Source organism: Sturnira hondurensis, unplaced genomic scaffold (assembly GCF_014824575.4).
Source record: "Sturnira hondurensis isolate 20B ecotype Veracruz unplaced genomic scaffold, ASM1482457v3 Scaffold0003201, whole genome shotgun sequence".
Classification (NCBI taxonomy): Eukaryota; Metazoa; Chordata; class Mammalia; order Chiroptera; family Phyllostomidae; genus Sturnira; species Sturnira hondurensis.
In genome coordinates this window covers 1,258,919-1,283,586 of record NW_028075832.1, presented here as the reverse complement: position 1 = coordinate 1,283,586, position 24,668 = coordinate 1,258,919, and the positions used below count along the sequence as shown (strand labels likewise).

General features: G+C 43.9%; 1 protein-coding gene across 1 annotated transcript in view; it reads left to right on the top strand.

Annotated features, from left to right (window-relative positions):
• Positions 1-12,125: 12,125 nt before the first annotated feature.
• The window catches only part of LOC118984064 (S-methyl-5'-thioadenosine phosphorylase), a 54,223-nt gene continuing 41,680 nt past the window's right edge, over positions 12,126-24,668 (top strand). The window contains exon 1 of the mRNA XM_037041770.1: positions 12,126-12,295. Coding sequence (XP_036897665.1) covers positions 12,263-12,295 — 33 coding nt within the window. The 5' untranslated portion in view covers positions 12,126-12,262. The remainder of the gene's footprint in view (positions 12,296-24,668) is intronic.

Sequence of the window (24,668 nt, the reverse complement as noted above, 5' to 3'; positions counted from 1 at the left end):
CACAATTAAATTGTAGAAAATCCTGTTTCCTGGGTGAATAAATGCAGAGAGGCACAGGCCAGGAAAAAAATGTGTTATAACAATTGGGTACTTTTTTCCTTTTTATAAATAAAAGCCTGCAGGAAATTCTACCTTGAGCATTTGTGCCAGATGTCATAGGGTTCTTTTTGCTTTCAATCAACAACAAAGGCAAATCTGAGTGTCTTCCCACACACATATTCAGTGCAGATTTCTCTTAGGGGAACAATCCACTGTTTTCTCTTGCATAGTGTGAGACTACAGGATTGGGTCAGCATTTTCAGCAGGCCCAAAATACTGATTCATTGTCCCAACCCAAATTAGTTCTCTTCTCTAGGTCATTCCCAAGAATCAATATTCATTTTCTTATTTTGAATATATTAAGACTTAAATAGTTCGGGGACTTTTCCAACAAGTCTTCAGCGATAATGAAAGAAACCTGAGATAGAAGGAAACAACCACTGCATAAAGATTAATTTTCAGCTAAAACAAGCTCTGTTGAACTACCCTTGAGTTAGAAATTGCTTTTATTCTCTAAGAATACACATGACTGTTTGGACTTTTCTGGGTTTTTTTTTTCCTTAGATTTTTATCTGGGTGACTTGCATAGTGTACGAGATGTTCAGCAAATTCCTCAATACATAGGAAGAAGTCACCAATTTATCTTTGCTGCTTTACTGACTACCAAGTAGATTCACTTAGAGGTGAGGCTCCAGAAATGCTTTCTGCACAATGACTGCTAATTAGAGGATGTGCCTCCTGGGACAGGGTGATGTCAGCAGCCAGAGTCAGGGCTAAACCTTGCTAATCTTTGTCAACCTCACATAAATCATTCCAACTATCAGTCTCGTCTTCTCTTCGTAGTCAGATGGGGAAAGGACAATGATTAAAATCTACTCCATGGCACATTTGTAAACATTTTAAGATTTTTCTAATGGAATTTTTTTCCTACAAAGTACATAACCCAAAATTACATTAACTATCTCTGCTATGCTGAGAGGGGATATTTATATACAAATAATATATAATATAATAAATTTGATATATTTGAAGAAGCATTGCTATGTTGGGGGAGAAAATTCATATATAAAATACATGACATGTATTATTTGATGCCAGTGAGACTTCCTTTAAAAATATATATAGTCAATAAGATTGTGATAACCATGTATGGTTCCAGTGGGTACTGAAAATATCAAAGGGAACACTTTGTAAGGTACATTAGTGTCAGACCACTAAGCTGTACACCTGAAACCAATACAACATAATATTAAAAGGAAACTGTACTTGAAAACTTAAAAATTAAAACAAAAGCCCATAGCACCTTAGATTTATTTATTTATTTTTAAAGATTTTATTTATTTATGTTTAGAGAGGGGAAAGAAGGGAGAAAGAGAGGGAGAGAAACATCAATGTGTGGTTCCCTCTCAAACGCCCCCTACTGGGCCCTTGGCCTGCAACCCAGGCATGTGCCCTGACTGGGAATCTAACCCGTGACCCTTTGGTTCTCAGACCAGCACTCAATGCACTGAGAAAGTGAATGTACTTCAGAAGTACAAAAAGAAGTGGTGGAGGATGAGGTGGAGGATGTTTTGTAAACAAAGTATGATTCAGTATAAAATTTGTAACACTTTATTTGAACACAGATATAGGAAACATTTCACAGACCTCAATTTTAACAGTTTAAATGCATTTTTCAGTCAATATTTTTAGTTTTCATTAAGTGATCATGAAGTAAAATAAACAGAAGTGTCCATTGCCTGGCATTGAAGTGGGAATTTATTTTTTTAAAGCTATGGGATTTTGGTAGGATTTAATTTCTATGTAAAGTGAAAGGTTAGAATATATTTACCTCTATTTGGTCCCATCTAGCTATAAGATTCTATTAGCAGGTTTTTTCGCCCAGGAATTATTCCTAGGGCATTCTCACAGAAAATTTTGGGGAAAAGGTATACTTTCATTGCTTCTTTCCAAAGACGGATTGTTTGAACCCATTCACAAAATACAATTCATGGCTTCTTCTTCTAGGCTAGGAGCTCCCTACTCTTCCCCTCAAACACACTCTTGTGTCACAATTAGTTTTATTTCCTCCACTCAGCTATAAGCTTGTTGAAGGCCAAAATATATGTCTTATTCATTCAAGTGTACTCTTTCTACAAACATTTATAATAGCAATGGAAGAACAAAGAATTGGTAAGAACTTTGCACATAGCAAGTTCTCTACGTGTGTTCAGTGAATATTAGATGTAACTCATTGTTGAAACTTGGTTAGTCAGAGATGGACATAGCTCAGTAGCAGAGTCTCTTGCCTCTCTCCAGCCCATGACACCTGAATGAGCCTGTGCCCTGGTGTAATAGTGAGTTTAATATATTTTTTTATTTATTTATCTTTAGAGGGGAAGGGAAGGAGAGAGGAAGAGAAACATCAATGTATGGTTGCTTCCCGTGCATCCCCTGCTGGGAACTGGCCCCTGCCGGGAACCGGCCTGCAACCCAGGCATGTGCCCTGACTGGGAATCGAACCTCGATTGTCTGGTTCACAGGCCCGCGCTCAATCCACTGAGCTACACCAGCCAGAGCTGTAATAGTGAGTTTTATTCATCAATTTGGCTAGTCTATGGGAGCCCATTTGGTCAAACACCAGTCTAGATATTCAGTTAAAGATGTGTGTGTGTACATGTGATTAACACTCAGATGAGTGGGCTGGAAAAAAGCAGATGACCCTCCACAGTGTGCATGAGCCATATCCAATCAGTTGAAGGCTTTAAGAGAAAAACTGAGGAACCCCAAGAGAAAAGAATTCTATCAATATCTTTAGACTCAAGATTGTGACATCAGCTCTTCCATGGCCTACTGTCTGCTGGCACAGCTCTCCTGCTAGGACCCAACCAGGGCTTTCGAAGAAAGTGAAAGTCTGAGTCTATGATTAGTTCACCCCTATCAGGATAAGCTTCCCTGCCCCCACTCCCTGGACCAAAGGAAAGTGGGTATGAGATGCTTCGTGGACATCTGCATCCCTCCACACTCTGAACCCAGCACAGCTCCTTCTGCTCTGCCTCTGCTAACCTCTCAGGGGCCTAAACACAGTTCAGAAAAGCCCTGGGTTTATTTGTAGCTACTACCCCAATTTAAGTCGTGTGGCTTTTTCCTAGAAAGTCATGGATTATCTGAAAATGAGGGTTTGTCTCTACTAAAACGAGCAGGTTTCAGACAGCAAAACTCACTCCACCAGAAACATTCTGTTGCCTCACAGTAACTTTTGTTTTGTACCAGCCCCTCCTCTGTTGGAATGCATGCATTCCCTCTAGCCCTTTCCAGATGTGTTAATATGATTTTATTTCATTATCAATTCCAAGGAGGCCATCTTTGATCTTTAAAAGAGCTGCCAAACTAGAGTGAGTCCTCCTCTCAAAATCTCAGACCCCTTGCATACCTTTAAAATCAACACAGAGGTGCCTGGAAGATTGACTACTCTTCCATAACAAAATCAAGGTCACACTTTTCAAAGAAAAGATAACAGTAAAATCCAATGATATTTAATTGCCCCGGTGTGTGTCTAGTCACTTCTTATGAAAAAACTTCTCTTATAAGCTGTAAACAATTTCACATCTTTTCCTTCAATTCATGCTCCACAAAAAGATGCAAATTAGATAACAGTAGAATCTCCTGCTTAGAACACTTAAATGCTCTGTATGCCGTAGAGAATAAAGTCAGAACTCCTTAGCGTGTTCTTTGATCAGAGACACAAAGGCCAATGCACTGGAGGGAGAGAGGCCTGGAACAAACCCGGCAGGACACACCCTCCATAGGTGCTGTGTTGCAGTGAAAACAGAAATGCAAGACCATCTACATTTTCTAGAAAGCCTGGAAATCCAGATTTCTCCATGTAAAACATGCTAACTTTTAAATGTGGACCCCTTATTCATAAAATATACTGAATGAGCTAAACAAAACCCATCTAATTTCCAAATTCACCCCTCGGGCCCACCTTTGCAGTGCTCAACTCTGATGTTCATCCACCTGCAGGGCTCCACCTCATACTCTGCCACTTAAATACCTACCTGTGCTCCGTCCATAGGCTCACAATGGTAGCTCTGTAAGTGCATGATATTGGCTCTCATATGCCCTTAGCCACTTGTTCCCCAGCCCTGCCTGTAGTCACGTGTTTGCAAGCCCCTTCTTGCCTCCCCCACCCTTTTTTAACTGCAAATGTTAGATAGGACAAGGGTCCTAAGGTCTGGGCAGTCCTTAATGTTATTTCTTGCCAAATGTAAAAATGTACCATAGTATTTTGTAGATTCAGCTATAAACAGGATGAGCTGACAAGAACTCAAGGGATGAAAAGTACCCAACTGCAAAGACAAAATCCACATGTAATTGACCAAATAGTGTATATAAGCAATGGCTAAGCCTTCTTTCATAGAGGCAGAATGTTGGATGTGAATCCGGTCTCATGTATTTGCTGCAAGCAGATAAACCTACCTTGCAACAATAATGTCTCCTTGAATAGAGCACCCCAATTGGTGAACCCCTTGAGTTCAGTAACACAAACACATAGTCATATTTCATGATTCAGCTCAAGGGCCCTTCCTCAAGGCATCCCTCCCCTCTACCCAGGCCATACTCAGCACACTGCCCCACGTACTCCGTTCCCCAAATTCTATGCAACGTCCCTATTGTGCCCGTAATATTTCATTCTTTTTTATTTACCCAACTTCTTCTAAAATATTCTAAGCTCCCCGAAGTCAGAGGCAGTATCTCACTAATCTCTGTATTCTTAGTACCTAATACAGTGCCTGGTACATCATCATCATCATCATTAGTATGTAGAGTACTTACTGTTCCTTGGGCTTTACGAGTATGAACTTGAACTTTCAAATCAACCCCACACTTGGATCCTCATTTTACAGATGAGGAAACTGAAGCAGAGTGTAACAAGGTTAACCAGCAAATAGTGGAGGAGTCAGCAACCATGCTTCTAGACCACATTTCCTCCCCCATGAAGCAATGTTACTGCCACGGTGTTGTGCCGCCACATTACTAGTCATTCCTTAAACTGTTACCTTTCTTGTCTTCCCCGTGCTCCAAAGTATCGCCTGATGAAACAGGCTGAACTCATCGGGAAAGGGTGGAAATTCCAGAGCAAGCTAAGCCTGCTGGCAAGGATCAGATGAGAAACCCAAGGACCACAGCTAAGAAATGAGTCTGCACCAGAAAGATTCAAGATGGTGCCAGAAACCCCTTCCCAGGTGACCTTTAAGGAAATTTTCCTCGCTGGTATGCTAAACATCATGCCTGCTGGACACTTAGCATTAAAATGAGACATGTGATGCCTGCCTGCAGTAGCTCAGTGGATTGAGCACAGGCCTGTGAACCAAAGGATCACTGTTTGATTCCCAGCCAGGGCACATGCCTGGGTTGCAGGCCAGTTCCCAGCAGGGGATGCAAGAGAGGCAACCATACATTGATGTTTCTCTCCCTCTCTCCTTCCCTTACCCTCTAAAGATAAAGAAATAAAATTTTTTTAATTTATTTTTTAAAAATGAGACATGTGATGCATGGCCAGGCATGTTCCAAGCATGTTTAGAAACTGTGCATGCTCCCCTCCAATTTAGAGAATGCTTCACATTTTCTTGGAGATCTGTACCCCTGAATCCACATACCTCCCACTAACCCTTTAGACTTGATTTCCCAAATCAGGGCAAAGGTATCTTTAGACAAAGGGGTGTCAAACTCAGTTTCACCGAGGGCCACATCAGCTTTGCGGCTGTCTTCAAAGGGCCAAATGTAATTTTAGGGCTGTATAAATGTAACTGCTCCTTAAGCAAGAGCTTCGCACTGCCGCCAGGTAGAAATAAGGTGCCAGGCCCAATAAAACAAGGTGGAGGGCTGGATTTGGCCTACAGGCCTTGTGTTTGCCACCTGTGCTTTGGAGCGTAAGCTCATCCTTCTCCATTCTTTGATGAAAGAAAGTTTTGCTGTGCTTTACAGAATACAGGCCCCTTCTATTGGTGCAAGTGACTCTGGGTAGAAGGACCTTATTTTGGTGTCCTTGAACCATGAAGTTTGAAGACATTATTCTTTGGAGATAAAATTAAATCTAAGGGTCAGTTCTTAATCCCTTCCTTCTGTATCTTTCAGTTGCTGGTCAAATAGAAGGACTCCGAGACTGTTTTGCTAAAAAGGCAAAACTTTATTTAAAAAGTAGTCTTCAAAGGACCTAAACCCACCTAACTTTCTGAGTTTATCTGCCCTTGATTCAGCCCTGGAGAAAAACAGTGCAACCTGACCCAGTGATAACCCCATTACAGGAGTTTCTTTTGGTGCAAAGAGCAATTTAAGCAAACAGGCCTGTTTTTTCTAGAGCACTTTGTTATTGTAGCAAAATCCAAGTTGGGCTTCATGTGGGCAATCAAAGAGCCGAAGAAAGGGGACTTTTCATTATGTGCAGATATGCCACAGAACGCTTTTGATTCACACTCAAGCAATTATTACTTATCTCCTCTGCTAAGGGATGGAAGATGCCTTAAAAAGACATTGAGTGCTAGGCCAGTCTCCGCCCCCTGACCCAGATGGAAGTTGCACAGACCTTTTGAAGTTTCAGAGCAAGTGCATTCACTCTCAAAAATCAGTGGGTCTGCATTTTCCTTTGCATTTAAAGTATTCAAACAGGAAGCAAGGGAGGGAGGTGGGTTTGGAGGGGGTAGGGGGAAGGGGTGGGGAGAAAATACAGACAACTGTAATGGAACAACAATAAAATTATTTTTAAAATAAATAAAAGTGCAAAAAAAGTACTCAAACCTCAGACATTATTCTTGTTTTTGATCTGATTATAAATATCCAACTAAAGTAGTTAAATGTTTAGAAAAGGTGAAGACCTGATAATATGTAAGAGACTATTAGGTACTCTGTTGACACTTAAATCCTGTAGCCAAGGACAACGCAGGAAGTAGTTTAGTGCTATTAATCAGTAATCCAAAAGCACTGTGTCTGTGTGCAAATATCCTTCTCTTGGCTAACATCTGTGAGTTGATTATTGAAAAATCTGCTAAAGGAACATTCTTAAAGTACATAGTAAAATCCAAATGATTTCCACCAATTACAGCTCACCTTCTGTGAGGCTCAAACTTGATATTTTAAAACATTTTAGTTATCACCTTGCTTCAAAATGAATAGTGTGCCTGTGGTGAAAATTCTACCTCCTTTTCATCAAGATATTGAAGGACTAAAAAGCCTGATCCCTACTTAATAGTAACTTTAGTTCGGTAGCTTTTTAAATAAAGATTTCATGTCCAAATATACTTTATTTTTTCCCCAAATCTTGTTCTGTATGTATTCCTGATCCTTGAAAAGTGCTGCCATCTGCTGACCATTGATTTATAACTACATGAACAATTTGGGGTTCTTGAGGAACTAAGAGAAACCACACACATTTTCCTAGAAGCCATTGAAGTAAATTACAGCAGAATACACTTGCCTTTCAGAGTTGACCTTTAAACTGTAATGCTCATCTCTCTTTCTCTTTTCTCTTTCTATTTTTCCTTTCTCAGGTGAAGCCAACATGACTCAAGTATTAGACAATGTTGACTTGTAGGTTAAAGAAAAAAGCAGCAAATATTTGCTGCCCCCTGCTGTTCAGGTATGTTAGCATTTCTAATATTTCTTCTGCTGAAACTGAAAACAATAAATGTTTTTCATTCAATATATAAATATAAACTATACGATGCACCTATAACCATGCTCTATGCAAGGACTAGGACACAAAATTGATCAATGTAACAAAGAAAAGTGAAGAATTTCAAGGCAAAATTACATAAAAATCTGTTTTAAGTGCACCCAGAATCCATCAGATCAGTCGTATCAAATCTGTGATGCCTGGGCTGAGTAATAGTATGAAGAAGAGAGGGAAAGGGGATGGAAACAGGGGACAGGCAAGCAGTGGGAAGGAGAGGAGAGGGTGGTCAGGCACAGTGAACCCAACGTGATATAATGCAGCCTTGACATCGTGGAGAGAACAACGTGTGGCTCACTCACTATCTTAAGTCCATTATAAGCACAAAACTTTTAAGTAAAGAGCTAAATAAGTTAAGAAAGAGTGTGTTCTTTTTGTAGCAAGATTTGTACTGATGTTTTAACTTAATTCTGGCAACTACTGTCAGATGGTCCAGAATAAAACTTTGCATCTGGCACAAGATTTCTGGGGAGACCTCTGTAACTGAGTAACATGCTGCTTCTTTTCTCTTATTTCTGCTCCTTTTGACGAGCAAGAGATATTTTCACAGTTTGATCAGAAGCTGCCTCAGTGATCACCAGTACTTCAGACCTGCTCTTCAATCCAGCCACTTGGAATGTGCTGTATCTCCATGAGATATTAGCCCTTGGTTTAATACTTGACACTTACTTCTCCTTTCCTGCCCCCTCCCTCCTTTACCTAGCTGAGTAGGATCTGTCTTTCAGGACCCTAATCATACATGACCTCCGCTGGAAGTTTTTCCTGAATCTTCCCAAGCTACCAATTTGATTAAGAATTCCCCTCTTCCATTTTCCCTCAGCATTTTATAAATATATTCTCCACTGCACTCTCTGAAATGGTTGTTTAATAAGCTCCTCTACAACCTCAACCTCCTTCCAGATCATCCATTCCATCTCCTTGACTTTATTGAAACGGTGCCACCATTTCCCCCCACAAGCCTCTGGTGAGGATGTTGACATACCTCCCCCGTCGCAGGAGACTGTGGCGAAGGACAGCATTCTCCTGGTTCCTCACTGCCACTTCCAAATGGGTTGCTCCCATGACCTCTATAACACTATGGCTATTGCGAGGTCTCTACCATCTTTGTGGCATCTCTGACCATCCTTATGGCTCTGATTGCCAGCCTTTCTGGCACTCGGATCCAGGCGGACCCTCCCCTCTTACCCCAAACCCTGCCATTGTTCCAGAAGATGCAGTATTAATGCAGCACACACACACATACACACACACACACACAACTTCCACCCTATCTGATTATCTGATGAAGTTGTTCACTTCCTGGATCTTGTCATGACTTCGGGTTACAATTCTTCTAAACCTTGAGCTCCCATATCGCCCTCCAGGACCTTTCTCCTTCCATCTTCCACACCCTCTCATTTTTACCATCGCTGCTCTTAGTTTCCTTAAGACTTCTAGTTCCTTAATCCTTGACTTCCACTGATCACTCAGCTCCTTCCTGGCTCCTTTGTTTTCCACAAGGCTAGACTGCTATAGCTGATAATACCAACTCACTCCCCAAACCCCTTCATTACTTGAACCCCTATCTAATTGATAACTAGGGGTCTATCAGGTAAAGTTATAAAGGGATTCAGAACAGGCCGCCCCAAGATGTGCTGCTTTGGCGTGTGGATTATTTTGACCTGAAGGCAATACAGACTCTGTGGGCTCAAGAGAAACCTTTGTCTCCACCTAAATACCTGGAAAATTAAACTAGGTGCCTGGTCCATAATAAGAGTTATTAGCAGAGATAACTTTTTTCTATCAAACTATTAATTATCCCCCTATTCTCTGATTATTCAAGCCTTTCACCTCATTCCTTAGCTCAGGATGTCATATATACTTTATTTTACCTTTCTGTCTCTGAATCTCTCATATATGTGGGGTTCCCATACATATGCATGTAATGAATTTGGTTATTTTAGCTTGTTAATATGTTTCATGTGTATTTAATTATTAGACTAGCCAAAAGAATCTAGAAGGGTAAAGTAAAATTTCTTTCTTCCCCACAATTACATAGACTCTTGCAAATGGGCACCATTTCAAATTCATAGTCCCTAATCTGACATGGTTCCACAACCATGCCAAAAATTTGCCGCCAATTTTTAAACCCCTAGCTCCCACTTTGTTGAGAAAATTAGGCCATCAGGAGTGATGTCCTGTAGGCTCACAAAACCTACCCTTAAAGGTATCTAGAGTCCCCACTTACCTTCTTTCTTCCAGGCCCATGTCTCTGTCCTCGGATGTAGGACAATGCCCTGGACCAGCATTTCTGATGCCATCCCTCTGGAATTCTTTGATATCTTTCCTCATTAGTCTTCTCATTCTATTAGTAGTATCTTCCAGTTTTCCTTCCCCCTATGCTTACAAATATATTAAAAACACCGACTTCCTATCCTTTTCTTATCATGTTCCAATGTCTCCTCCCTTTTCATCCAAACCTCTTGAAAGAGGAATCCACCATCTCTCTTCCTCACCTCCGGGCTGTCCCTTATGCTCTTCAGTCCGGCCAGTTTCCACTTTTTGTAGAGTAAGCAATGTGAGTATTTTGTTTCTATGTTTGCTATTCTGAAGTTGAGGGCTCTGCAAGGAAGTGTTTAAAAGCTATTTGGTTTTAAAACTAACATTCCTTTATTAAGGTCACAAAATCAAAAACAAGTCTTCCTTAAGTATTTAAGTTCAACTTAGACATTTTGCTATTCTATTTCTAAATTGGGTATGATGAGAAATATCATCAGTTTTTCATTGATTAGATTAATCTTTTTATACTGAACAGAATAGTTTCCCTCAATCCTCCTTTGTAATTATAATAAAATATTTTAAGCATTTTTCAAAATTTTAACACAGTTTCTTTCATTTTTAAGTATTTCAAATTCCTGACAAGACAAATTTATACCTATAAGCAAAATATTTTCAAGAACTCAAATATTTTTTGAAGAGAATTATTTGTATACTTGCAATTTTTTCCACAGCTTATTATTGTCAGGCTAGAAGGGAATGCAAGGACTTCAATAATAGCAGCTGCTTTTATGCTCGTATACTTCCCAACTCTATATATCCATCCCGTCAGAAAAATTATTACTTCCGCACCATGAATGGTTTCAAGAACCATTGATCTATCTTTTAATTCATAAACAGCCAATTACAAAGGTCCATCTAGCGTTCTTGAAGTTCCTCCAAAACAGAATATAGATCACTGATATTCCTACCTGAGATTATTTCTTAGGAAAACTCATTACCTGATCCTTGTGGTCAAAAGTAGAATGATCACCACTAATTGGTCGAGGCACTGAACCAATTTCATGGGACAGCCCAGGGTGTGCCTACACGAAGGGGAATCAACTATCATGCTAGAAAACCAAATATTTATTTAAATCACCCTGTAAATGTTTTATAAAAACGTTTAATGTGGAGTCTTGCCATTTGAAGTGTAAATGACCATATGTAAGCAATCAAGTGATTAGTTTATTGTTTATATCTGGGATCTTGAACCTACAAAAACCTTCTTCCCCTGATACCTACCATAATTATTGGAGAAAAGATATTCAAAATTAATCTCAGCTCCCCCACTTAAAAGCACTACCATGGAATAAATTTCAACCATGCGCTAGCCAGACTATACAATTTTAAACGTCCCAGCAAACCCTGCAGTAAAGTCCCTGCACTGACTCAGGAATACATTTGGCCCCCTTTCCTCTGATCATGACTCCCCTCCTCAAGTCCTGCTTGTCCAACTCCCATATCTCTGTTCTTAAATTTACTAGTCCATTACGACACTGTGTGTGTGTGTGTGTGTGTGTGTGTGTGTGTGTGTTTTGGAGGTAACCAACCAATGTGAAATGTTGAAGACAGGAGTCTGATTCTGAAGGTAGGTGTATTGGATATTGCTTTGGGTGGGAGGGGTTACAGATGCTCCTGGCACTGTTGAGTCAGGACGGGAGAGATAGGCAGTCTCATCTGCTTAAAAGACTCCCTTGAAATTGCAGATGAGTAAGCCGTAGTGTGCTCCCTTTTAGTGATGGATTCACTCTCCCGCGAGAACTGCAAGGCCGACCAGACAGACTTCACAGATCAGGCAGCTAGGAGCTGGCAGAGCGGAGAGTACGGCTCATCCTTGTAGCGTTGTTAAAGTTAACAGAGGTGATTAAAGGGCAGGGCACAGAATCTGGAACCATAAAAGTCTCAATAAATAGTCTCCATTATCATGATCATGAACCCGTTAGTTATAGTTGGGGGTGGAACAAATAAACAAACACCCCAAGGAAGAAACAGAAAGGTCTGCAAAGGGGCGGACCGCGGGAACCTGGAATTGAGGAGGAGGGGAGATCCCACGCCAGCAGCCAATCCAGCTGTTTCGGGGAGGAAGAGGAGGAGCCAAAGCTGCTCCGGAATCTGCACGGCTCTGTCCTGCAGGGCGAGCTCGATCCCGCTCCGCTACTTCGCTTAGCTCCCACGCCCCGCGGGCCCACCCTTCAACCTCCCGCGGGTACAGAAATGGCCTCAGGTGCCGCCCCTACAGCTGTGAAGGTGAGATTAGCCATCTCAGCGGCTACCATCCGCCCTGCTGGTGTTGCTTTGCTCCTGCCTCAGGGAACCGAGACACCGGGCATTGCGCCCCCGCCTCGGTGGGAAAGGTCTAAGGCACCGCACCCTGGGCGGGTTTGGCCAGGGGCGGGGAGTGGGGCGTGAGGGACCGCTTGCAAAGTCGCCCCCTCCGCCTTTGGTCTCAGCTGCATCCTCACCGCGCAGGACGTGGGCAAGCCCTTTGGAGAAGGGCGGTGGACCAGAGTTCCGCCCGCGCTCCGACCTTTCCCGAGCACTACTCCTTTCCCAGGAGATGGGTCCGGCTGTGGGAGGGGTGTGCTTGCAGCTGGTGAGACTATCAGCGTGCTCTGCTGGGCTCAAGCTTCCGCGGTGATTCCTCTCTGTCGGCGGCCCACGTGGCGAGACTGCCTGCTTGCTTCCGGCTTTTCTTTTTCTTGCAAACGTAGGACTTCCCCTGAAGTTTTGCCCTGCAGTAAGTAGTGCTTCAGGCATCCTGAGACTTTTGCAGCACCAAAATGGAGTAGAAGGCGGCGGCCAGTTTGTAGGCCTCTGGCTCCGAACTGCTTTGTTTGCAATCTTGAAAGTTAGAGATCAGTTTCGTTGTGCTCACGGACTTCAGAACTCTCGGTACTAGAGATCTTGTTGAGGTAGGATCTTTAGCCAGAGGAGAGCACGAGTTCTGAAGGGTGCCCGGAGTTTCCCCGGGGCCTTTAAACATTTCTTTCCTGGTTGGTGTCTCCAGAGAGAGTGTAGAGTTATAGTGCATAAGGAAAGATTGATAACACTTAAGATCTCTTCTCAGCTCTTTATGATTTGCTAAGGAGTCAGTTAACTTGAGAAATTTGGGGGACAGGGAGTGGGGCCCGCCGTCTATCCAAGTGTGTCTCGGTTGCTCCGGAGAGAAGGCAAATCTCTGCCGTCTGCGTGTAATCAGGCAGAGTGGTTATTAGTCCCTTGCAGCCTTTAATGAGACGGTTATGAAAGGGAGTGTGGTGCGGAGTGTCGCAGTCACACCTAAGATATGACACTCCTGCAATTTTGAAAAGAATCTTGCTTTCAGAAATGTTTGTAGAACGCTTCTCCCTTTCCAATTATGGAGAGCAAAGCAGAATTTTTATGAAATTCGTTTGCGAAGTGAGTTCCTTAGGTACCCATCCATAAAGTGGGGACTTTACTGCAGGGTTTGCTGGGACGTTTAAAATTGTATAGTCTGGCTAGCGCATGGTTGAAATTTATTCCATGGTAGTGCTTTTAAGTGGGGGGGCTGAGATTAACTTTGAATATCTTTTCTCCAATAATTATGATAGGTATCATGGCCACCGCTTTCATTGGGCAAGCAAGAAACTCTTACCTTTAATATTACACCTAGAGTGATATTAGAAACAGAGAGGGATGGTATTGTAAACAGTCTCATTTTAATCTGGTTCAGCATTCTCCCTGCCACAGTTTTCCTGAAAAATCAGTGCCATGCATTCAAGTGGAAAGTGGGCACTGCATGGGAACTGTGATTGGAGCCTGATGTAAATATTGAATGCTGTGTATTTTTTGGTCTTCGCAAACTGCTGAAATTCAAATTAAGAAGTATAAACAAGGCCCTGGCTGGTGTAGCTCAGTGGATTGAGCGTGGGCCTATGAACCAGAGGACCATGGTCCGATTGCACATGCCTGGGTTGCAGGCCAGTTCCCAGCAGGGGACACACAAAAGGCAGCCATACATTGCTATTTCTCTCCTTCTCTCCTTCCCTTCCCCTCTAAAGATAAATGAATAAGATCTTTAAAAATTATTTTTAATAAAAAGTATAAACAAGGTTAGGCCAGCCTGTTGCTCTCTCTCTTTGAGGTTAGAAAGGTAATAGTGCCTTTGCTGCTGAGAATCCATGGTGCTAACACCAATCTTCCCAGGCTGCAGAGGCAACATCCTGTATAGAAAACAGGAGGTTCTAATGCCCAGAGAAAAATAGGCTAATAAAACCACATCCTGTCCCCAGACCATGGAATGTCGAGCTGGAATGTTCCTGAAGACCAGGTAGCCACACAAACCCTTCTTTGTGGATTTGAAACTGAGGCTCAAAAAGGTCAGCCAGGGTGCCCAGCATGATATAGTCAGACCTAGATAGTGACCGAATGGGGCCTAGTGCCTGACATTCCACCGAGTAGGCGTTCTGAGGCATTTCTAATGTGGCGTGTGATCTCTGTGTCCCGTTTTATTGTGAGCAGAGCCTTAAGGATCTAGAGGGAGTGTAGAGGGAATGCATAAAGCCAGCTGCCCACCTGTGCTCACTGGACGCTCACCCGCCATTCTAATAACAGCACAACAGCCAAGGTCTGGGAGAACCTCCATCATCAGCATCAGCCATGGGCAGGTGGTATGCTTGACCATGCAGAGGGCTGAATAGGTCATTGGGTTCAGACACAGCATTCCGGAGGCCTCCTCCAATGGGCTGTGTGTGGCTTTCCCAGGCAGCTTCCCAGCTTTTACTCTGGGGAGTTAAAAATAAGTCTTGTTTATCATGGTTGCTATGACAGAGAGAGGGTATAGTCCCCTTATAGATGGTTAATGGGCTGTTAACCAAATGGTACTAAGGGGGATGGGTAAGTCATGGAGCCTAGACTTTGGAGAATGGGCCCCTTATGTTCATCTCTTGGCTGTCTGAGTGTAGTTGGCAAAGGCCTTCAGATTGAAAGTCCTTGAGTGACCCTCAGAAACTGGGGGACAACCTGCATGCCCCAGTTGGGTATGACCAACATGCCTTTATTTTTCGCCTAGGGACATGATGGTATTTTGGTTAGGACAATTCCTCCTTTTGTAGGACTATCCTGAGTACATCCTTGGCTCCACAGCCAACTTACACCACACACACACACACACACACACACACACACACACATAATGTGCCAGTAGCACTCCTTCAAATCATTGTGACAACGAGAATTCCAGACACCCCCAAGGGGGCTGGTTCACACTTGGTTGAGAGATCCTGGCCTAAGTCCCTGAGGCAGAGGCTGCCTGGTGAGGAGATGTAGGAGCAACCAGGTTTGTGTCCTGAGTAGCAGAGACAAACAAGATAAAAGACATTTGTGTTGCTTTGAGGAAGTTTATTTTGACCTTGTTTTTTGCTGAAGGTAGAATGGTATGCGGGGATAGTGACCGATACTAATGCATTCTTGCATTTGATTTTAATAATTCTGGATATCTTTTTTCTTAAGATTTATTTATTTTTAGAGAGGGGAGAGGAGAGATAAAAGGAGGGAAAGAAGCATCAATGTGTGATTGCCTCTTGCACCCCCAACAGCACTTACAGAGATAACATGAACTTTTTCGTAAACCCAGACAAAAAAACAAGTATATTTTACGTTAATAACTTTAAGAGGCATTAACTTAATATAAACTATCTATTTGGATTCTTGGCGATTTCTGCATTTCTAAAGTGTGCTCCAAAGTCAGCTGTTTTATTATCAAATGCCTTTGGCAACTTGAAGCAGCCTGGAGGAGAGGCAGGGGAGACAGCAGCCTTGGGCTTGTTCCTGGGACCATAGCTCTCGGGCATCTAAAAGAAGGATTCAGAATGTTTAAAAGACTCATTTTTCTAATTTTTTTCTTAGTTTTTCTGTCTGAGAGGAGAATGAGATCTTTCCCCCCTTTTTAAACCATGAATTGTAATCCTTTTTGAGTAAAATTCTCATGGTGTAACAACATGAAAGTTTGTACATTAGAGATCTTGTCCCAATACCAAACCTTTGGCAAAACAATTTGAGATCAAGACTGAGCCATTCCTTTCAAAATAGAAACAAGAACAGTATTTAAAGCAAAGACAAAGTTTAAATACTTGAGTATGCTCAAAACAAATCCTCTAACAGGGGGGACTGGGACTAGCCTTAGACTCTTGTCTCACACCTACAGTACCACGAATGACCCTCACAAGATCCAGATGCCGGAGGCAGAGGATTCCCAGTATGTACAAAACAGCAGAGATCAAACCAAGTTCCTGAAAGATAAGAAAGCAAGCAAAAAACTGTAACCAAAGTTTCGTTTCAGACAAGTAGAAAAGTTGAGAGTTCTCAAACAGAAACAGACTTGTTCCTACAGAGGAACAGAGAAACCAAGCTAATAGACGATTAAAAGGCAGTATGCAACAAGAAAAGCAAATAATACCCAAACCCAAACCAGAAGAGTGCTCCACCCTAATCCCACCCTTGGGAACTGCGATTTTCTTCATGTTGCTGAATTGTTCCTCCTGCTGAGCAGCACCTGTTGACTCCTACCAAATCCCAAATGGTCACAAGGAACCCAAGTGGTAGGGCAGGTGCTCCCGGTTGTGCACACCAGGGAGTTACCCAGTCTGGGCTCATTGGCCCACCAACAACCTGTTTCCTTTCACCAGCAAAGCATTTAAAGGTGGCTGATACCTTAAGAGGGAGAGCAGGAAGAGTCCCCCAAGTAAAGAACTCTTGGCAGTTCCTGGGAAATTTCTGCAATCCCAGACACAGGGTCAACCTGCCACAAGTGGCTGGGACTCTCGTCTGGACCCTCTGGGCCTTCCTGGAGTCCGTGTTGTCCCATCAGGGTTGCCAAAAACTAATCAAAATGCAGGTCCAGCCGGCTGTTGCTACAAAAGCCAATAGTTGAGAGGCAGGTGCTGATGTCATGGAAAGTGGTTTATTCAGGTGCCAGCCATCTGGAAGATGCGGGACTCGTGTCTCAAAGCCCATTTCCTGGGAAGATGGGAGACTCACATCTCAGCCCATTTCCCTATCTCAGTGGAGGCAGAGGTTTTTATAAGGAAGGAGAGAGGAACAGAACAAAGAGATCATGGGAGGGGGTTGCAAAGTCCTTTACGTGCAGACAAGCACAGTCCATTCCAATACGGCAAGTGATGGTCCAGTCGTTCTGGCTTTACATCATCCTGGTTGAAGGTCAGCATATTTCCTAAAGCTGAGATGCCTGAAGGCTGGGGGATGTATCTTGTGGGGGCGACTTCTCTCTTGAGGGTCCCCCAAGTGCCACAGATGGAGAGTGAATAATGGCTGAGACATGATGTGATCTGTTTGGGGAGGAGGAGTGGGCTGGTGGCCTGTTTCTCAGGGGAGGCAAAGGCCAGCAGTGGCCAGTCTCTCCGAGGAGAAAAAGGCCCCGAGCGCCTTCCTCCATAGCCTTTTATTGGGTTGTAATACATAGGAATACAGGGCGGCAAGGATCAAACAGTAGATAACATTTCAAAGATATCTGAGGGCTTCAGAGTCTGAGTCAGTGTCTGTCAGGAAGAGAGTTGCAGAAACTTTGGGAGACATACTCATTTCCTCTCGGACCCTTATCATATGAATGAAAGTACTCTTAGCAGAGCAGATTTCACAGGTTTATCAGGAAGTCTTTGTGATGCCAGATTTTCCCCCAGGACACGCTCTAGCTCAAGCAAGGCAAGGAGCTGCACCTCTCCCCAGCAGGTATTCAGGCTTAAGGGGATTAGAGCCAGGAAGCACTTCTCCCAGAGAACATGGGGACTCAGGCTTTGACAAAGGGGGGGGGGGACACAGAGAGAGTCCATTGCTCTTTGTTGCAGCGCCCCTCCCCCATGAGTCCTTCCATGATGGCCTCCCAAGGGATCCGGTCTGGCTTAGGTTGCCCGCTGATGTGAAGGGTCTTACCCGTCATTGACTTCTGACCAAGCTTTGGGGGCAGGGAGAGGAACTGAGGCAGCATTTGCTACCAGAGACAAGCGTTGTCTCCTGTGGCTGGCATTCCAAAGGTTGTCCCTTGCCCTTAGCCACAAGGGGTACAGATACAATTCCTAAAACCAGGCAGAGCTGTCTACAACAGTATCTTTTGATACATCCTAGTTAGTTCCTAGGATTCTTATGCAAACATGCTATTTATTTACAAGCTACATATTAGTCGGTAAGAGAAACAATGTCAAAAGAATGGTAAGGTGATTTTCCGCTGTTATGCACCCACCTGAGTAGATATTAGAAATGCAAATTCTTAGGCCTCACCTCAGTCCTGAATTAGAAGCTCTAGGGATTCCCCAGGAACCCAGCAATCTGGGCTCAGAGGAACCTCAGTCTGTTTAGATGCCCACTCAGGTGTGGCAACCACTGACCTAGGGAACTTAGAAAAGGCTGAACTGACGTGTGCACCGGCTCATGGTGCCCGCGCATCGTGGATGAGACAGGAGACAAATTCACACGGAATACCGAGTCCTGTGGAGGAAAAGGGACAGCACGGCTACTCTCTCAAGGGGAGAGCACCCTGACCCTTGCCTAGACAGGCTTTTATTGGGTTTTTTGCACAGGAGTTCGGGTACAACTTATAAACCACAATCAGGCAGTAAACAGTAGAAAGAACTATTAGGGCTTCTTCTAAGTCAGGGTCTATCAGCTAAAAGGCTACAAAACTTTGGGAAAACAAATTCATTTCCTGCTCTGGCCTTTATCATTTAACTAAGAGCATTCTTATCAAAGCAGGCTTTACAGGATTTTATATATCCTTTCTCAAGCCTGATCACTCAGGGAGCCTGCCATTCCCATCACAGGCCTGCACCACCCTCAGTCATTGTTTTCAGGCTTAAGTCAGGCAGAGGAGGCAGAGGGCCAAGGAATTCTCAGCGACTTCTCACAGACAGACAGGACTCAGGCTTCGTCAAAGCCAAGGGGCAAGGGTCCATCATCCCCTTTCTCCGTAGCCCCCGCCAAGTCCTTCCCTGGGGCCTCCATGTGATCATGCCTGTCTTAGGTCAATCCTCCCTTGAGGAATTTTACCCATCACTGACTAACTGATCAAGCGTTGGGGGCCAGAGATGGATGAAGCAGAAGCAGCGCTCCCCCTGCCAGGGAGATAAGCTTTGTCTTCTTAGTGGCTCACAGCCCAAAGGTCGCTCACTCAGCCTTATCCATGGGGGGTTTATAGCTCCTGAAGCCAGGCAGGGTGGTTCCCAACACTGAACATCTGCACTTTAATCAGCTCTTCAGGTGATTCTTAGTGTGCTAGTTTCCTGTGACTGCTGTAAGGATTTCCACAATCTGGATGGCTTAAAACAAGGCACACATATTCTCTTACAGTTCTGGAGGTCAGAAGTCCTCGAGGAATCCTATGGAGCTGAATCAAGGTGTCATTAGGGCAGGGCAGGTTACTTGGCGCATCTAAGAACGAATCTCTTTCCTTGCCTTTTCCAAGGTCTAGGGGTCATGGGCATTTCTTGTCTCTTGACCTGTATCACATCGCCTTTTCTCTCTTTGCCCGGCATCACATCACCTTCGTCCATATTTGGTCATCTTATAAGGACCCTTGTGATTGCTTTTAAGGCCAGCCAAGATAATCAAGCATAATCTTCCCCATCCCGAAGTCTTTAATCACATGAAGTAATAATCACAGATTCTGGGAATTAGGACACAGCATGTCTATCCGGGGCTATTGTTCAGCCTGAGATACTCTAAGAGCCCTTATTTTAGAATTTCACTATCTAGCCCCGGCTGGTGTGGCTCAGTGGATTGAGTGCTGGCCTGCAAACCAAAGGATTGCCAGTTGGATTCCCAGTTGGGGCTCATGCCTGGGTTGTGGGCCGGGTCCCCAGTGGGAAATGCGTGAGGGGCAACCACGCGCTGGTATTTCTCTCCCCATCTTTTCTAAAAATGAATAAAAGTGTTTGTTTGTTTGTTTGTTTATTTATTTATTTTACTGTCCAACCACACACTGATATTTCTCTCCCCACCTCCCCCGCAAATTTTTTTGTTTGTTTGTTTGTTTGTTTGTTTGTTTATTTATTTATGCCGTCTAGCCCTGGCCAGGGTAACTCGGTTGGGGCATCATCTTGTAACTGAGGGGTTGCAGATTCCTTTCCTGGTCAAGGCCACACCTAAGTTGCAGGTTCAGTCCCCAGTTGGGATGCGTGCATTCCCTAGGATGGGCACATGCAATCCCCGGTCCAGGTGCGTATAGGAAGCAACCAGTCAATGCTTATCTCTCACATCGGTATTTCTCTCCCCTCCTCTGTCTTTAAAAAAGTAATGAAATAATGTCCTCAGGTGAGGATTTCTTTAAAAAAATTAGAATTTCGCAGGAGCTAGGTCCTGGAGCAGGGGCTCAGTCCTGGCTGCACATTAGATCCACCTGAGGAGTTTTACATAAAGGAAGTCTGCCACGGCCGACTCATCGGAATCTCTGCGTGGCCTGGGCTTCGGTGTGGAGAGCTACCTGGTGAGTTTAGTAATACAGCAGTGGACCCAGGAGGGACACTGAGAAGGAGCCTGCTGTCTTCAAGCAAAGGCACACTTTAGACTAAAGTCTGCAGGGGTGTCAAACGCACTTTCAGCAGAGGCCATGTCAGCCTCGCGGTTGCCTTCAAAGGGCCGAATGTAATTTTAGGACTGTACAAATGTAACTGCTCCTTAACTAGGGGCAAGGAGCTCGGTGCCGTGCCTGATAAAACAAGGTGGGGGGCTGATTCGGCCTGCAGGCCTTGTGTTTGCCACCTCTGCTTTAGAGGATACAGCAAGCTCTCAGGAAAATCCTCAAAAAATTATTGACTGTTTCAGGAGATACGAGTTGAATCGTATCTCCAAGAGGATGTCTACCCCTTAGAATAATATCTTGACTTTGCAGGTGGTTAAATAAAAACTATGGATGTTCTAAATTCTCAGTTATTTCTGACCAAAATATAGTGTTACTCACTTGTTTATTAGGGCTACCATAACGAAGTACCATAGATTGGGTGGCTTAAGCAACAGAAATTTATTTCATCATGATGCTAGAGGCTGGAAGTTCAAAATCAAGGTATTAGATTTTATCTGAGGCCTCTCTTCTTGGACAGCAGAGGGCCTTTCTGTGTCTTTACGTGGTTTTCCTTCTGCATGTCTGTGCCCTAGTGTCTTATAAGGTCCCCATCGTGCTGGATAACGCACCCCCACCCTCTCCACCCCTCCCCCCGGCAAAGACCTCATTTAACTCTATCTCTTCAAATAACCTGTTTCCCCAAATAGTCACATTCTGAGGTATTGTGGGTTAGGACTTCATATAGATCTGGGGGCGCAGTTCAGCCCATAATCCTCACCCACAGGAGTGGCTTATACAGGGGTTATCTTGTCAGAGATGGAGCCACCAGCTCTCTCCATGAACATTATTGCAGGTTTTGAACAGGCCTCCCACCCAGGCAGACCTGTAGACACTTTCTCCCCATACAGCTGGACTTCTGGGATCTATCAAGGCCCTGGGAGGCCTCAAAACCAGTTTGGCTCAATAAGGAGGGCTTCTGTCTGCTGCACTTGCCAAATCTGTCAGTGGCAGCCAGAGCTGAGGGACTGAGGAGCTCAGATCGGCGGTTGCTGCCAGCTCCAGCTCTGGCTCTTTTGCTTCCTGAGCTTGAACACTCAGATGTGGCTCACCCGCTTGGCAGGAGCTACTCTCGACTGCTCAGGATTCTGGTGTTCAGAGAGTGCCACCCTGGAGTTCCTTAGGTTGTGTGTCCAGATGTCAGTGGTAGTGTGTGGTTCCTGAAACCAATGGGGGTATATGGAATCTTGGTCCAGTTACCAGGGGAAATAGAGGGTAGGGTTTAATATGAGCCCTTTCAGCATTGCTGGAAGTAACTATTCTGCCCAAGTAAGTCAACATTTAGTTACGTAAAATGCTTTCATAGTATCTCAAAAAGTCAGATTGTCTCTTAAGGACACTGGCTTGATGGCTGTCAGTGGGAAAGTGTGGGATGAATTACTCATGGTTAAAATCTGGCAATGACCTTAGTTGGTCAGGAATCCCTATGCAGAACTTTGTCTTGTGTAATGAAGAAGTCCTGGCAGGGCAGAGTTGGCCCAGAAGTTCCATCTCAGTGCTGGATCGTATTTCCTAGGCAGCCAGCCAAGATGTGCCTAGACCCAGGGCTGTTGCTTCTGGCCCAGGAGGCCTGGTAAGATTGTCATTGCTTCCTGAACATGTGTGAGGTCACTGACAGAGAGTCCCCCAGCCCTCCAAGGTGGAGGGCTGACACCCAGCATCACTATTTCTAAATTTGCTCTGTGACCTTGGTCTGCAACTTGACCTCTCTGAAAAAACGGAGCATCAGTTTTCTCACAAGATGGAGACAAATTGTCTAATAGGGTATGATGTTGTAAAGAATTCCAGGGGATATTGGAAAGTAGCACATCGTAGTGGTCAAGCTTGTAAGACCAGGGTTCCTATTCCAGCTTCACTCCTGTGATTTGCTTTTAGAGAAGGCTTTTAATTTTTATGCTTTCTCTTTTCATTTTGTAAAATGGGTGTAATACTGTAAAGTCTGTCCTATAAGATAGTTGTGAAGGTCAAATGAGGTAAGGCCGCTGAAGCACTTAGCATAGTGCCCGTGACATGTAATAGCTCAGATACAGTTATTTTTTATATCTTCATCTGAGGATATGTTTATTGACTTTTAGAGAGACTGAGGGAGAGGATGTGGCAGGAGGAGGTGGGGGCAATCATTAGTGTGACAGAAACATCCATCAGTTTCCTCCTGCGCTCACCCTGTCCCTGCTCCCGACCTGGGATCAAACCTTGAGCCTAGGTACGTGCCCTGACCAGGGATTGAACCCACAACCTTTAGGGAAGCATTGTTACTTTTTTTTTTTTCATCAAAACATTACCAATGCTGGTATTGAGTTGATTTGAATTTAGAAGTTGCAAAATTAGGCTATCCCTGCTTGGAAGTTTCATCCTAGTTGTAATTTACTGTGGGGCCAGCAGGTGGCGACATTGCCACGTCTTGGCACTACAGCCTCACTCTACAGCTGCATGAAAATGGTTAGAAATTCAATTCCCTGGGGTGGCAGTATTCACTTGCTACACTTGTTTTGTATCCCTTGTAAGGTAAGTGTTTGCATAAACAACTAGAACCAGTTTGGGGACTGGATGGACTCTCCTGTAGATAATTCCAGGGCCGGAGACCACATCCTGGCCTTTCTGGCTAGCAGGAGCAACCCTTGCTTTCATGCCCAGTACTACGTGTTCCTTGCGGAGGGCTGAATGACCAGCTCCCTAATGCAAGGTCATCGTGTAGCCAGTGTGGTGTGGACTGAAGCTTGGGGCTGCTGAGGATGGACTCAATGGCCCTGAACTTCAGTAGGATCCCTATTAGAATTTTTATCTGAGCATTGTTTCAAAACAGGTGTGTTTTGTGTATATGGGTCTGAGAGTCCAGAATGTGAGATGTGATGCCCCAGGGAACATCCAGAAACAGCCAAGTCAAAATGGTCATAAGTTTAAAAATAAATGGAAGTTTTCACAGTGGCAGAATCCCTGAAGATTACACCGAGAATAATTTCAGAGTTAGCAGTTCAGTTCCGTGGGGCGTGGGGCGTGGGGCATGTGCCAGACGGTTACTAGTCCCCTGTGATCTGTGGTGCTTCAGAGGTACTTGGAATGAAGGATAAAATGGAGAAGCCAGCCAGAGGATGGGTTAGGATCGCATGAAACTGTGATTTTAAAAAAAAAAAAAAATTTCAGTTGGACTGGCATGATTTAAATGTACTCACTTGAGTGAATATTTCAGTTGATTTGAAAACACTAAATGTGGCAAAGTGGTTAGTCTGTACCTTTGATGTTAAAAATTATAGCCCGATAAAGACATGGGGTTGACATAGATTTTTAAAAACTGGTTAGGCACTTGAGGAAGTTGGGACAGAGTTCTACATCATTTAATAGCCAGGTCTTCAGCAGAGTCTTACTTACCAAATGGCCCGATTTTCTCTTTTGTTGACTTTTTTTCTTGAGGAAACTGAGGGCCAAAAAGGTAACCTTTTTCCCTTGTATATTAATTTTATATTTTCACTTACATTAATATAAATCAGCTGACCTGATCTGGAAAGTACTCAGATGTTCAGTTAATTCTTAACTCATGAATTTTTTTTCCCAAGGAGCTACTTTCTTCCATTTAGTGGGAATTTTTCTCAAGTGACAAAAGATTTAAAGCTTTTCAATTGAAAAAAAAATGTTCAGGTCAATTTCCATTAGGTTTCTTAGTCAATTGTCATTTCTGTTGCCTGTTGCTGACAGTTTTTAACATTTTTTATTTATTGACTTTTAGAAGGAGAGGCATTGATTTGCCGTTCCACCAATGAATTTACTCACTCATTGGTTGCTTCTTGTATGTGCCCTAACTGGGAATCGAACCTGCAACCTTGGCATATTGGGACGACGCCCTGAGCTACCCAGCCCGGGCAGTTGCTGGCGATTTAAATACCAAGATTCTGCTGGGAACCTAAGCTCTACAGGGCAGGGTCGCTGGGGAGTCCGGAGGATTGGAGTAGTGGATCTCCCAGGATGAAGAGGTGCCGGTCTGTCTGGGGGGGGGGGTGTAGTGGCCCTGGCCCCAGAGCCACAGGCCCACGGCAGGCCTGA